This window comes from Mobula hypostoma, chromosome 22, assembly GCF_963921235.1.
Source record: "Mobula hypostoma chromosome 22, sMobHyp1.1, whole genome shotgun sequence".
Lineage (NCBI taxonomy): Eukaryota > Metazoa > Chordata > Chondrichthyes > Myliobatiformes > Myliobatidae > Mobula > Mobula hypostoma.
The window spans coordinates 8,010,863-8,023,743 of record NC_086118.1 but is presented as its reverse complement, the minus strand read 5'-3'; the positions used below and the strand labels follow the sequence as shown (position 1 = coordinate 8,023,743).

The 12,881-nt window shown below is 39.2% G+C and overlaps 1 protein-coding gene across 3 annotated transcripts in view; it reads right to left on the bottom strand.

Annotated features, from left to right (window-relative positions):
• Positions 1-341: 341 nt before the first annotated feature.
• The window catches only part of tsen54 (TSEN54 tRNA splicing endonuclease subunit), a 45,462-nt gene continuing 32,922 nt past the window's right edge, over positions 342-12,881 (bottom strand). For 2 of the 3 annotated variants that reach the window (XM_063030955.1, XM_063030956.1), the window contains exons 9-11: positions 11,670-11,730; positions 8,259-8,375; positions 343-5,498 (exon numbers count right to left, since the gene is read on the bottom strand). In XM_063030955.1, the coding sequence (XP_062887025.1) occupies positions 5,348-5,498; positions 8,259-8,375; positions 11,670-11,730 (329 nt within the window). In that variant the 3' untranslated portion in view covers positions 343-5,347. Of the gene's footprint in view, positions 5,499-8,258; positions 8,376-11,669; positions 11,731-12,881 lie in introns of all 3 variants that reach the window. The other variant, XM_063030957.1, reaches the window with a different exon arrangement.

Genomic DNA, 12,881 nt, shown 5'->3' with positions numbered 1-12,881 from the left:
AGGCTGAATTAAGCATGGTTTTCTTAAGGGGAAATCTTGCATGACAAGTCTGTTTTAATTCTGTGAAGAAATAATAGGCAAGAGACAATAGCGAGCCAGTGAATGTTGTTTACTTGGATATTCAGAAGGCCTTTAATGAGGTGCCACACATGAGGCTGCTGAACAGAGCTCACAGCATTGCAGGAAAAGATGATTGACTGACTGACAGGAGGCAAAGAGTGGGAACAAAGGGGCCCTTTTTTGGTTGGATATGTTGGAAACCATTGTTTTTTTGCCCAAGATAAATTAATACAAGACTGAAGTTGTATTTTAATCTTCACTTTTTAATAAACTAATTTATTTTTCCACAGAATGTGGTGGTTCATCCGAACTTACTGGAAGCAAGTATTGCAGCTAAACTAACAGTTTATCACCTTTCTCACTTTTCATTGGCTGAGTATTAACACATTGCCCAAGTGATTTAATGGTGTCACCAATGATTTCTCATCTTGGTTATAAAAGTGATGGATTTTTCAGAGGCAATTTCTTAGCTTCTTTATTCTCTTTAATCTTAGCTTTTCATTCATCTTAGCTGTTTCTCAGCTCTTTATTTTAGTTTGCTTAGAATCTGTATTTTCGTTTGTACTTTAAAATAAAATATCGTTAAGAATTAAGACTGCTTGCCATTCTTACCTCATGGAAAAACTTTAAGGGTCAAAAAATAAACAGAAATCCAACAGCTGCCAGTGACTAGTGGTGTTCTGGAAGTGTTGGTATTGGTACTATTTCTTTTCATATTAGATGCCAATGCTTACTCAGGATGACAGAATTGATGGCTTTGTGACCAAGTTTTCAGACAATAGAAACAGGTGGACAGGTAGTGTTGAGGAAGCAGGCAGTCTGCAGAAGGACTGACAGATTAGGAGAATGGGCAAAGAAGTTGCAGGTGGAATATGTATAATGTAAGGAAGATCATGCACTTTTGTAGAAGCAATAAAGGCATAGACTATTTTCTAAACAGGAAGCAAATTGAGAAATCAGATGTGCAAAGGGACTTGGGAGTCCTTGTGCAGGATTCGCCAATGGTTAACTTGCAGGTTGAGTCAATAATAAGGAAGACAAATGCAATGATAGCATTCATTTCCAGAGAACTATAATATAAAAACAAGGATATAATGCTGAGGCTTTAAAAGGTATTGGAATGTCGTGGAGTTTCCTATAGTGATGGAGTCTAGGACCAGAGGGCACAGCCTCAATATTCCTCTTTTGAAGGAAGGCAGATGTCTCTTTAAAGCAGTGACAAGGAGGGTTTCTTTCACCAGAGAATGGTGAATCTATTTAACTCATTACACAGATGACCATGGAGGCCAAGTCATTGCATACATTTAAAGCCAAAGTGGATATGTTCTCAATTAGTGAGGGCATCAAAGATTATGAGAAGGCAGAATGAGGTTGAGATAACACACAAGTCATGATCAAATGGTGGAGCAAACCTAATGGGCAGAATAGCTTAATTCTACTCCTGTATCTTATGAATGGGGCTGGAGTTGACAGTGGCAAGTGTAAGAAAGATGAAGGAAAAGAAAGGGAATAAGGATAAAAGACAAGATGGGGAGACTGTAGTCCTGATTACAAGTCTTGGCCTGAAACATCGACTCATTACTCTTCCATAAATGCTGCTTGGCTTGCTGAGCTCCTTCAGCATTTTGTGTGGATTGCTTGGATTTCCAGCATCTGCAGATTTTCTTGTTCAAAGGAGCAGTCACCTTTTTTCATTTAGGCAATGTTTCCAAAAACGCTGTGATTCTTTTTAAAAATACTCAAGTTTATTTCTAAAAAGCAAAGTTTATAAAGTTTAGAATGGCAAATGATGAAAGTTGGTGACTAGTGAAAAGCATGCCTGCAAGACCAGGTGGTATCAAAGCCAGGCTTCACACTCACCACTGTGTTAACTGTATATACTGATTCTAATAATCCGGTCAGAACAAATGGTATAAGGAATCTCATACAAAATAGTAACATCTATTCTCTCTTCACTGGAGCTGCATCACCTGCTGAGGTACCAGCTTTTCCTTTCCTCATCCTCCTCAGGTTTTAAGTAAAATTCTATTAATCAAAACAAGTTTTGCTGTTATTCTTTTCATTCCTAATACAAAGACTAATCAATCAACTGTCACAAAAACAATGTAGTAAATAACCATTTTTGCATTGCTTAAACTGCCCCCTGCTTGACTTTGATTGTTGACTGCTAAAGACCTTAATGATGAAAATTAGTACAAGTGTACTTCTTTGAAATCTTTATTTCAATTCATTATTGAAAAAAGGAATGTAATAAGAGATGTTCATGTTTCAACTTTACTTTTCTTTATATATATTTTGCATTATCAAGACAAGTAACAAAACCATTTGTAGTAAGATGCTCACTGTTGCCTTTAAGATCCTCACACTAGATGTCAGAATGTTGCAGATTGTTTTAATTCTATTTTTACAAATAAATGAATTTCAGGATCATGTACTGTATTCCAGAATCAAACACTGATACAAAAAAAGTCCAAGAATCTTAGTTATAAAATTTTAAAATAATCTTTGGAAAATGTTTGAGTCTTTATCTGCCTAAGACCAGATAGATTTAGCCAAGGCAAGATCAATCACAATCGAACTGCCAAGTAGACTTGAGGGGCTAACTTGTTAACTTCTAATACTTGGAAGTTAGGTTGATTGTCCAGTGTGGCAAAATGTTTGCAGACGTTTCAGCTCCAATTGAGAAGCACAGACGCGAGTGTTTGCTCTTCAGAATGCCAGCTTATATACTTCCCAGGATCTGAATAGATATTGATTAGACATCATGAATCTTCAACTACTGTTCAGTATTTTGAACCAGCCAACCAGATCACAATATCGAATCAATATCCATTCGGATCTGAGTATATCAGCCTGCATTCTGAGGCAATAACACCCTCAACTGTGCACTGATGATGGCTTCTCAATTGGAGCTGGAACATCTGCAAACATTTTGTCAAGCTTGGTGATCAACCAAACAGCCAACCCAAATAATTTAGAGCCCATTGGGTATTATCATCGGCAGCAAACTATAGACCCTGGAACCGGGAGCAAAAACAAATGCTGGAACTCAGTAGGTCAGGCAGCATCTGTGGAGGGAAAAGGATAGTCAGTGTTTCAAGTCACAATTTTTCATCAAACACCTAATTTGCATAGCAAATTCTTATGAGCAGCAATAGCCTGTATTAGTAATAATAGTCAAGACATTGTTTTGAGAAGTTCATTGATTTCTCTCCAATGCCTTGGGATTACTTGTATTCTCCATTCATTTGGTTTTACAACCCATACAAAAGCTAACACCCCTCACATTGCAGCACTCACTCAATACTACACTGGATTGTTGCCTAGAAATACTTCCCAAGAGTAGGACTTCAAAATTTCCACTCAAGGGCAAGCTGCTTCTATTGAGCAACTCTGGCAGTAGAGAGAATTTCCACTGTTAATAATGATGAGGAGGAAATCTACTGGTTCTTTACAAACAAAAATTCTTCTATTATCAGGGCTGAAGCCCGTATTATTGCAGAACCATTTATCGATACATTCATCATACCATTAAATCTGGCTTTTAACAAAAACACAGTATACAAAGAAAATAGCTTTGAAAAGGGTCTGTTAATTTGTAACAATCTGATGACCAACATGTAAAAAAAATGAAACAAATTCATGAAGGAAAATGAGATTGAGGGATAAAACTCTGATAAAACAATCTTCCCAATCTGAATGCAGTGTGTGTAAATTTGCAGTGACATATGCATTGTTATACAAGAACATTCATTCAACAAATATAAAACCTCTTGACTTTAACAAACTGAGTGCTAATAACTATAAAGTTACATTATTGTTTTTAACCTGATAAAGGGTCTCAGCCTAAAACATCAGCTGTTTATTCCTTTCCATAGATACTGCCTGACTTGCCAAGTTCCTCCAGCATTTTATGTTACTTTGGATTTCTAGCATCAGGGAATGCAGTGATTATTGTTGTTTTCCTTCAGGTTTTTTTCCTATTTTAAATTGTTTTTGAAAACTACAAGTACCAATTGTTATTTGTTTTGTTTTGGAATAACAGAATGTCTCATCTATGAAATTTTATTGTTTAGGCCGAAAGTATTGCTAAATCTCCAACCATTCCCGCCTCCTTTTTCCTTCCAGAAGAGAAGATATCTCTTTAAAACAGAGATGAGCAATTTATTGAGCCAAAGGGTGATAAATTCCTGAAATTCATTGCCACAGAGTTATTGGATATCTTGATTAGAAAGGGCATTAAAGATTATGGAGAGAAGGCAAGACAATGGGGTTGAGAGGGATGGGAGATGCTGAATGGCCTAATTCTGCTAATTCTTAAGATCTTTTTCTCCCCAGTCCAACCCTGCAGTATCATTTTAAGGGGTACATAATGCAACATTAAACCACCCTCAGTTCCCTGTAATTAAAGTCGTTCCAAATCTAAAACCAAAATATGCTAATGCTATAAAAATATCACTACGATTTTTCTTAGAAAATCCTGCAACATGCAGGGCAACTTGACACAGTGTGGTTATCTTTTTCTTGATGAGAAAGGAAGTCAATACTAATGGAGTAAAATTCTGCTCATCTGCAACTGACCATTCAAAATGTCAACACTCCAGCCCCACGCACTCACTGTAAATTCACCTAGTTCTGTTGGCTGCCCTACTTTAATATTTACCTTGTTCTCTTTTCCATGTTCCCTTGTACTGCTTTACAACGTAATGTTGTTTTGTTTAAAAACTGAATTGCATAGTAAGTGAATTTGAAGAGTACTGGAGTATCAATAAATCTTTTAGTCTGGTAACAAATCTGCTGGTTTAGCCTGCATAAAGTTCTGAGTACACCTGATTAATGGAGTGTACTATATGAAGCAGGCTGATACTGTTACAGAAATATTACACCTTGATTTAAAACAAACCACTTTAATCTCAGATTTTGCTGGTTTCTCTCAGGGCAGCCAACTTCAAAGCTCAATTGGCTGTTTGTTGGTACAAACAGAATTTTGATCAGGATAATTCTATGCATCTTTCACCAGAAATACTATGGAGAACTTAAGACTTTTTAAAACTAAGGTACTTCATTCAATCTAGGTTGTTTGCCTGAATCGGAAAAATAAATTTTATTTAGAAAGCTCCTTTACAAGTGGTTGCAACCTCAACTACAATATTACCCAATTAGCCTACTCCACCATGTTGTTGGCAGATCAACAGATCTCTGTGACATTTAAGCAATACCTCCTAACTCTAAAGACACAAGGAAACTCCAAGAGTGTGTTATAAAACAATCCAAGTTTCCAACAGAATCAATGAGAAATATCGACTGGTAATTTAAATTCCTTGAAGGTGTAGAAAGAAATATCTCCATTATCCACCACGGCAAACACGACAGGAACTTCGCCACTTTGAAAAGCTAGCTTCTTCATCACACGCAAGTCTGGCACTGGCCCATCGAAGCTGCAGAAAGAACAGGTCAAAGGAGAAAACATTAGGAAAAACATTCCTGTACCTACAGTACAACTTCCACTGACTCAGGAAGCCCAAAAGTACTGTAACCTATTAAACATTTATGAGGTACAATCACTGTTTATAAATGTGGGAAATAAAGCAGCCAGATCTGCATCTCTCACTAAACTGCAGCATGACAACTATCTGCTTCAATGTGATTGCTTGGACAATAGATACTGTCCAGTATATTAGATTAATTTTCTTGCTCTTCAAGATAATACCACAGGATCTTTTAGGGTTAGCTGAAAAGACAGAAAGAAACTCAGTACAAAAAAAACCCTTAACACCTGGTGACTATGGTCAAATCTCCAGATTGGTTTGAGCCTACGATCCTGCTACCAGCGTACATAGAATTTATACTAAGCAAGGACATGAAGCTTCATGAAATCATGACAAAGAAAGTTCCTATTGTGATATAGCTATAACATCAAGAGAAAGAAGCAGTTTGTATGTTCACACTCTTGGTCCAGTAAAACAAGGTCCATACTCTGATCAAAAACACTAGATAATATAGATAAAGAACATAGAGGCAGACAGTAAAGTGGGCTAAAAGGCTTATTTTTTTCTTACTTATCTTTCCGTATTCTAAAGCAAGGTTTTTACATATGAAGGAATAATACATTTTATGATTTCACTGTAAGAACTTCAGATAGTTACTCTTGTGAGCGCGGTTAACAGCAAAAGCAGATCTGCAGATGTCTTACTGGTGTAGGCTGGAGGAAAAATACTGGAAGAACTCCCTACTCTTCTTCAAAACAATGCACTGAATTTGTTATATATTCACCTGCAAGATCAGCTGGAGGTTTTGATTATTGACTCATATAAAAGCCTGTACCTCCAACAATGCAACTTCCTCAGTATTGCATTGTGAATGTCAGCACTAAGGTCACTGAGCTGGGACTTCTGACTTAGGTTACAAGTCCCCCAAGTTGTACTATGTGCTACCATTGAGTTAAGGTTTCAATAGACAATAATAAAGAACATCTCTAAAGGTGTGACATTCCTGATGGTATATTCTTGTACAGTCTTTTACCCAATTCTACGGAATCAAAAAGGGGAAATCATTTATTCTTCAAAACAGAATAGCCAGAAATTTGTAATAAATTTGTTTGGAGGCTGAGATACAACTGGCCATGAGCAGGCTTGATCTCCATCAGGTCAGCATGAATCTCTGATGATCATCAAATTATAGGTTCTAGATATATTTTTGTTTAGGATTCAACTTCATCACTTAAGTTATGAGGACCTGCCCTAACATCCATACGTATTGCCTCTATTCAGACATCCTTACCCAAACTTACCCAGACAGCAGGAAGAGCACAAGCAGTGCCCAAACCTCAGCTGGCAAATACTAAGGCATTACTGTTGCATTGCCTGGGCAACCTTTTGCCCGCTAAGTGCAACGTAAAGCCTTTGTATTGTATTTTAAGAATCTCTGGTACTCATGGAAATAACAGTGATCTCAAGTAATAAAAATGAAATATTAGAAACTCATGAAAAGGAATTTTTCCTTTTACTCAAGATCAATGACTTCATTCCAATGGGTGACCACAGTAAAGCTATGTACATGCAGCCCTTCACCTTTGTAGGTCAGTGCTCCACTGCTAGCGCCAGGGGCAAGGCAGACTCATGCGATCCAATGCATGGCCACAGAAATCACAAGGGAGACAAAGCTGGCAGTGCTCTACGCAACCTTCAGTCAGAGACAAGTACAGTTTGGCTGTTAAAGTAGGCTTTCAATACTAGCATGCCTGAAAATTACATTAAATACTAAGTGCTGATTCATAAGGAGGAATGTGAAACTTCGCTGAATCATGGTGACAGAGAGTAGAAGTCTGGACAAGTTGTAAATTTGATAACAGACGTCAACTAGAATGCACCCTAAACGAACTTACCTTTACTTTTAATAATGGCTTAATGTAACTTATAATCCAATATGAAACTTCCTGTGGGCTGCATAATTTTACCATAAGAATGCAAAAGAGAAAGGCTATTAACTATTATGAAATCACTGTACCACAAAAGGGGTGGGTGCAGGATAAGAATGGCACATGCTAATTAGTGACCAATTTAATCTACCCTCAGTGGCAACTTCATTAGGTACATCTATACACCTGCTCGTTAATGCAAACATCTAATAAACTAATCATGTTGCATAAAAGCACACAGATGTGGTTAAGAGATTCAATTGCTGTTCAGACCAAACGCCAGCATTGGGAAGAAACGTCATCCAAGTAACTTTGGCTGGGAATGATTGTTGGTGCCAGACGAGGTAGTTTGATTATCTCCTGGGACTTTCACACAACAGTTTCTAGAGTGTACAGGTAATGGTGCGAGAAACAAAATAAATATTCAGCAAGTGGCAGTTCTATGAGCGAAATGCCTTGTTAATGGGAGAAGTTAGAGGAGAATGGCCAGAGTTCAAGCTGACAGGAAGACAGCAGTAATTCAAATAACCACACATTACAACAGTGGTGTGCAGAAGAGCATCTCTAAATACACAACATGTCAAACCCTACAGTGGATCGCCTACAGCAGCAGAAGACCTTACCAGGTTCCACTCCCGTACCGAATACAGTGGCCACTGAGTCTATGTGCTTGTTGATGTTTTCAATCACCTTTAACACAATTTAAAAGACATTTCTATACCTTTCAAAAAAACAATTCTAAAGTACCTCAACGGTGCATCCAAATATTTAAACACAATACCTGCAAACACACATTCTTGAAAAGGGTTTCCCAGGATTGGTTTTGCGGAATTTTGCCACAGTATCAGCTTGGTACACATCAAAGGAAATCCTGACGCTTTCAGAGATTTCTTGCAACCTGGACAGCACAATTGATAAACAAAATCTCACATTCATCAAATAGAAAAGGTACAGCACACACCATTTGCTAAATGAGGCCATCACTAGTCATTTTTGGCCACTTCGAGAGAGCTGCTTGCAAAACAGGTAAGTCACTATCCTGAAAGCATGCAGTAATATGGTCTAAAATGATTTTTTTTTCTTACTCACATTTCTATAAGCATTCAGAAGGAAAGTTTTCACAGTTTTCTATTTAAAGGCAAACCATACACAGGTAATACTTTTTTATGATTTCACTAAGAATTTTTGATATATAGTCAATCTTATGAGCTAGGTTAATAGCAACAGAAAGGCACAGCAGATGTTTTATTGATATAGACTGGGGATAAATACCGGGAGAACTCACTGCTCTTCTTCAAATATGCACTAAATTTGTTACATTCGCCTGCAAGAGCAGCTGGAGGTTTCAATTACCACGTCATCTAAAGGTTGGCACTGCCAATGACGCAGCATTCACTCTATTGCATTGTGACTGTCAGCTGTAAAGTCACTGAGGTGGGACTCGCACCACAACACTTTGACTCACTGGACAAATGCTACCACTGAGCCACGGCTTCTGTGACCAGTTGCAATGGACGGCAATATTAAAGAGTATTTGGATTCTGGTCAGGTCAAGCCGTACCATGTTAGCCCAGGTCAACATTTTCTTCCAGATCAGGATGATTTCCTACTAATTTTCTAAGAAATATGGGGCCTCTGTTCTCGATCAATGCTCAGCAGCACAGCAAATCTTTTCTTCAGCTTCTCTGCAAATGCCTTTTGTGTCCAGTCATATTAAACATGGAAATTCAGAATCAGAATCACCGGCATGCGACGTGAGATTTGTTAACTTACAAATTTATGAGCATTCAAGCTTGTGTCAAGCTGCATTTTAATTTTCTACCCAAAAAGAGTTATAGCTGAATACTCTACTGCAAGGCATTGCTGAATGAGATTGATATAATCGCTCTTTTGAGAGCTGGCATGGTCCCAGTGGGTTGAATGGCCTTTTCCTTTGTCATAAGAAGATTGTTTCCTTCCTTCATCCAACGGCATACACATCACTTAGGTGGAGCAGTTCAAGCTATAGCTTTGTCCTCCTCGACAGTACCTCCAGTTAACCTCCTTGTGCAGCACAGGTTATCAACTGATCCTTTTCCATGGAACTTTCTGGCAAAATGTCACCTGATTACTTAAAAGGTCTGAGTTGTAGAAAGGGCCTTAAAATAGACGACAGATAAACAAGAGAACAGAAATGGGGAAATCTGGAACTATAGTGGCTGAAGACAGAGTTGTCAATGATCGAGGAAAGTACATAGATACAAAGAGATAGACCGTAGAACAAAGCACAGGAACAGGTTTTAGGCCTAGAAGAGGTAACACAGATTCGGGGATAGAGTATAGAGATCTTATAAAGAGGAAGTATTAAGTTTGAAGCTTTAGTAGGCTAGAAGACTGGAGCCTTAGATGAACAGCTTAGCGAAAAAGGAGGCAAATGGCAAAGTGGTAGACAAGCTGAAAGTTATTGAGAAGGGTGGCACATCATCCATAAAGGCACTGCATAGATATGTAGCAGTGGAGAAGAGGGTACGTTAGAACATGGAAACAGGGACATTTTAAAATCATGGGGAATATATGGACTTCATCATATTACAAATTGAGCAAATTTGCCAAAGGCTTTATTCAACTAAAAACAGTGGTTAATTTGAAGAAAAACAACAGGAATTCTGCAGATGCTGGAAATTCAAGCAACACACATCAAAGTTGCTGGTGAACGCAGCAGGCCAGGCAGCATCTGTAAGAAGAGGTACAGTCGACGTTTCAGGCCGAGACCCTTCATCAGGACTAACTGAAGGAAGAGTGAGTAAGGGATTTGAAAGTTGGAGGGGGAGGGGGAGATCCAAAATGATAGAAGACAGGAGGGGGAGGAGGAGATCCAAGAGCTGGACAGGTGATAGGCAAAAGGGGATATGAGAGGATCATGGGACAGGAGGTCCGGGAAGAAAGACGGGGGGGGGGGGTGACCCAGAGGATGGGCAAGAGGTATATTCAGAGGGACAGAGGGAGAAAAAGGAGAGTGAGAGAAAGAATGTGTGCATAAAAATAAGTAACAGATGGGGTACGAGGGGGAGGTGGGGCCTTAGCGGAAGTTAGAGAAGTCGATGTTCATGCCATCAGGTTGGAGGCTACCCAGACGGAATATAAGGTGTTGTTCCTCCAACCTGAGTGTGGCTTCATCTTTACAGTAGAGGAGGCCGTGGATAGACATATCAGAATGGGAATGGGATGTGGAATTAAAATGTGTGGCCACTGGGAGATCCTGCTTTCTCTGGCGGACAGAGCATAGATGTTCACCTGTGAGTCGACTGGGGTGATATACTGCGTCCGGTGCTCCCGGTGTGGCCTTTTATATATTGGCGAGACCCGACGCTTTGCTAAACATCTACGCTCTGTCCGCCAGAGAAAGCAGGATCTCCCAGTGGCCACACATTTTAATTCCACATCCCATTCCCATTCTGATATGTCTATCCACGGCCTCCTCTACTGTAAAGATGAAGCCACACTCAGGTTGGAGGAACAACACCTTATATTCCGTCTGGGTAGCCTCCAACCTGATGGCATGAACATCGACTTCTCTAACTTCCGCTAAGGCCCCACCTCCCCCTCGTACCTCACTTGTTACTTATTTTTATGCACACATTCTTTCTCTCACTCTCCTTTTTCTCCCTCTGTCCCTCAGAATATACCCCTTGCCCATCCTCTGGGTCTCCCCCCCCCCCCGTCTTTCTTCCCGGACCTCCTGTCCCATGATCCTCTCGTATCCCTTTTGCCTATCACCTGTCCAGCTCTTGGCTCTATCCCTCCCCCTCCTGTCTTCTCCTATCATTTTGCATCTCCCCCTCCTTTCAAATCCCTTACTCACTCTTCCTTCAGTTAGTCCTGACGAAGGGTCTCGGCCTGAAACGTCGACTGCACTTCTTCCTACAGATGCTGCCTGGCCTGCTGCGTTCACCAGCAACTTTGATGTGTGTTGTTAATTTGAAGAACTTGAGTGACAAGGGCAAACAGTTTGAGCAGGAAGGATGAACTGGAAGGAAGATGCCCATAGTCATATTCAATATTGGAGGCAAATCCTAATTAGGCGGTTAAAATCACCAAGCTGGTCTGGCTCTGCCAATGGTAACAGTAGATGCATCACTGATCAACACATCAATGACATGCAATAAATCTCAAGAATGAAGGTACATAGCTGTAGTGTTCAGTGACAACTTACCTAGGTATTTTGTCCAAGATATGTGCAGACTCCATGATGCAGATACTTTGTTGAATCTCTCCTTTGTGAGAAGAAAATAGTAGATCAAAAAGAATGACATGCATTTATCTACTGGTTTTCACTGCCTAGGGATATTCCAAAATCCCTTCTATCCAATCAACAGCTAGGGTCTGATAATCTGATTTCAAAAATGTTAGTATACTGACAAGTTCATCAAATAATTCTTTGGAATTGTGCCATGACATCTTTTACATTTATCCAATGGGGATAAATAAATCCTTGTTCACATTCTAAAAAGCAGCGCCTGCCTGGAGACATGGTTAATCTACATTGGGACACGAGGTTCATAAAGAGACAGGAGTGATAACAAATGAATTGTGACTGATAACCCTTTAATCTACTTGATTGCAGCAACATTTTTCTGACTGGCATCATGTTGTTAAAAATCGAACTGAGTTTCAAGCAGCGGAACACTGTTCATGCACTGTTTAAATGTAGAGCAGTTCCTTGTTGTCATTTTACATAATGGGGCCTGATTTTATCCTAATCACATCTCTTCAAACAGCAAAATGGCAGGCCAAATACATAAAGATGGTGATGGTGTAAAGCAAAAGGAATTGGTAATGAAATGCAAAGAATAACAAGATGGGTGGCCTCAAACATAAACAAATGCAACAGTACAAAAAATGAGGACAATGAGAGTAGAAAATTTAAAAGACAATAAAAAAAAGCTCAGTATAATGTTAAACACAAATCTTGAGCAACACACACAAAATACAGGAGCAGCTCACCAAGTCATGCAGCAACTATGAAGGGATGAAGGATCTCAACCCACAAAAAGTCAACTCTCCATAGATGCTGCTTGATTTACTGAGTTCCTCCAGCATTTTGTGTATGTTGCTCAGGATAACTTTAAACTCAATTTCCTGTGAAACTAAATGCCGATGGATAACATTTTATTTGAATGCCTCCACTTGCTGCTCCATTAATATTATCCTGAGCAACATACATAAAATGCTGGAGGAACTCAGCCAAGTCCAATTCAGAATGCTAAATTGAAAAAGTAAATCAGAGAGATTTGAGATCTCAGTAGCTGGACTAGAGGAGGCAAAAGGGCAGTTATTGCCATGTGGTGGTGACCAAGGAATTCTTTACTGAATGCTTGTTGGTATCATGCACCAGGTGGTAAATATCCACTGAATCTGTAAGATG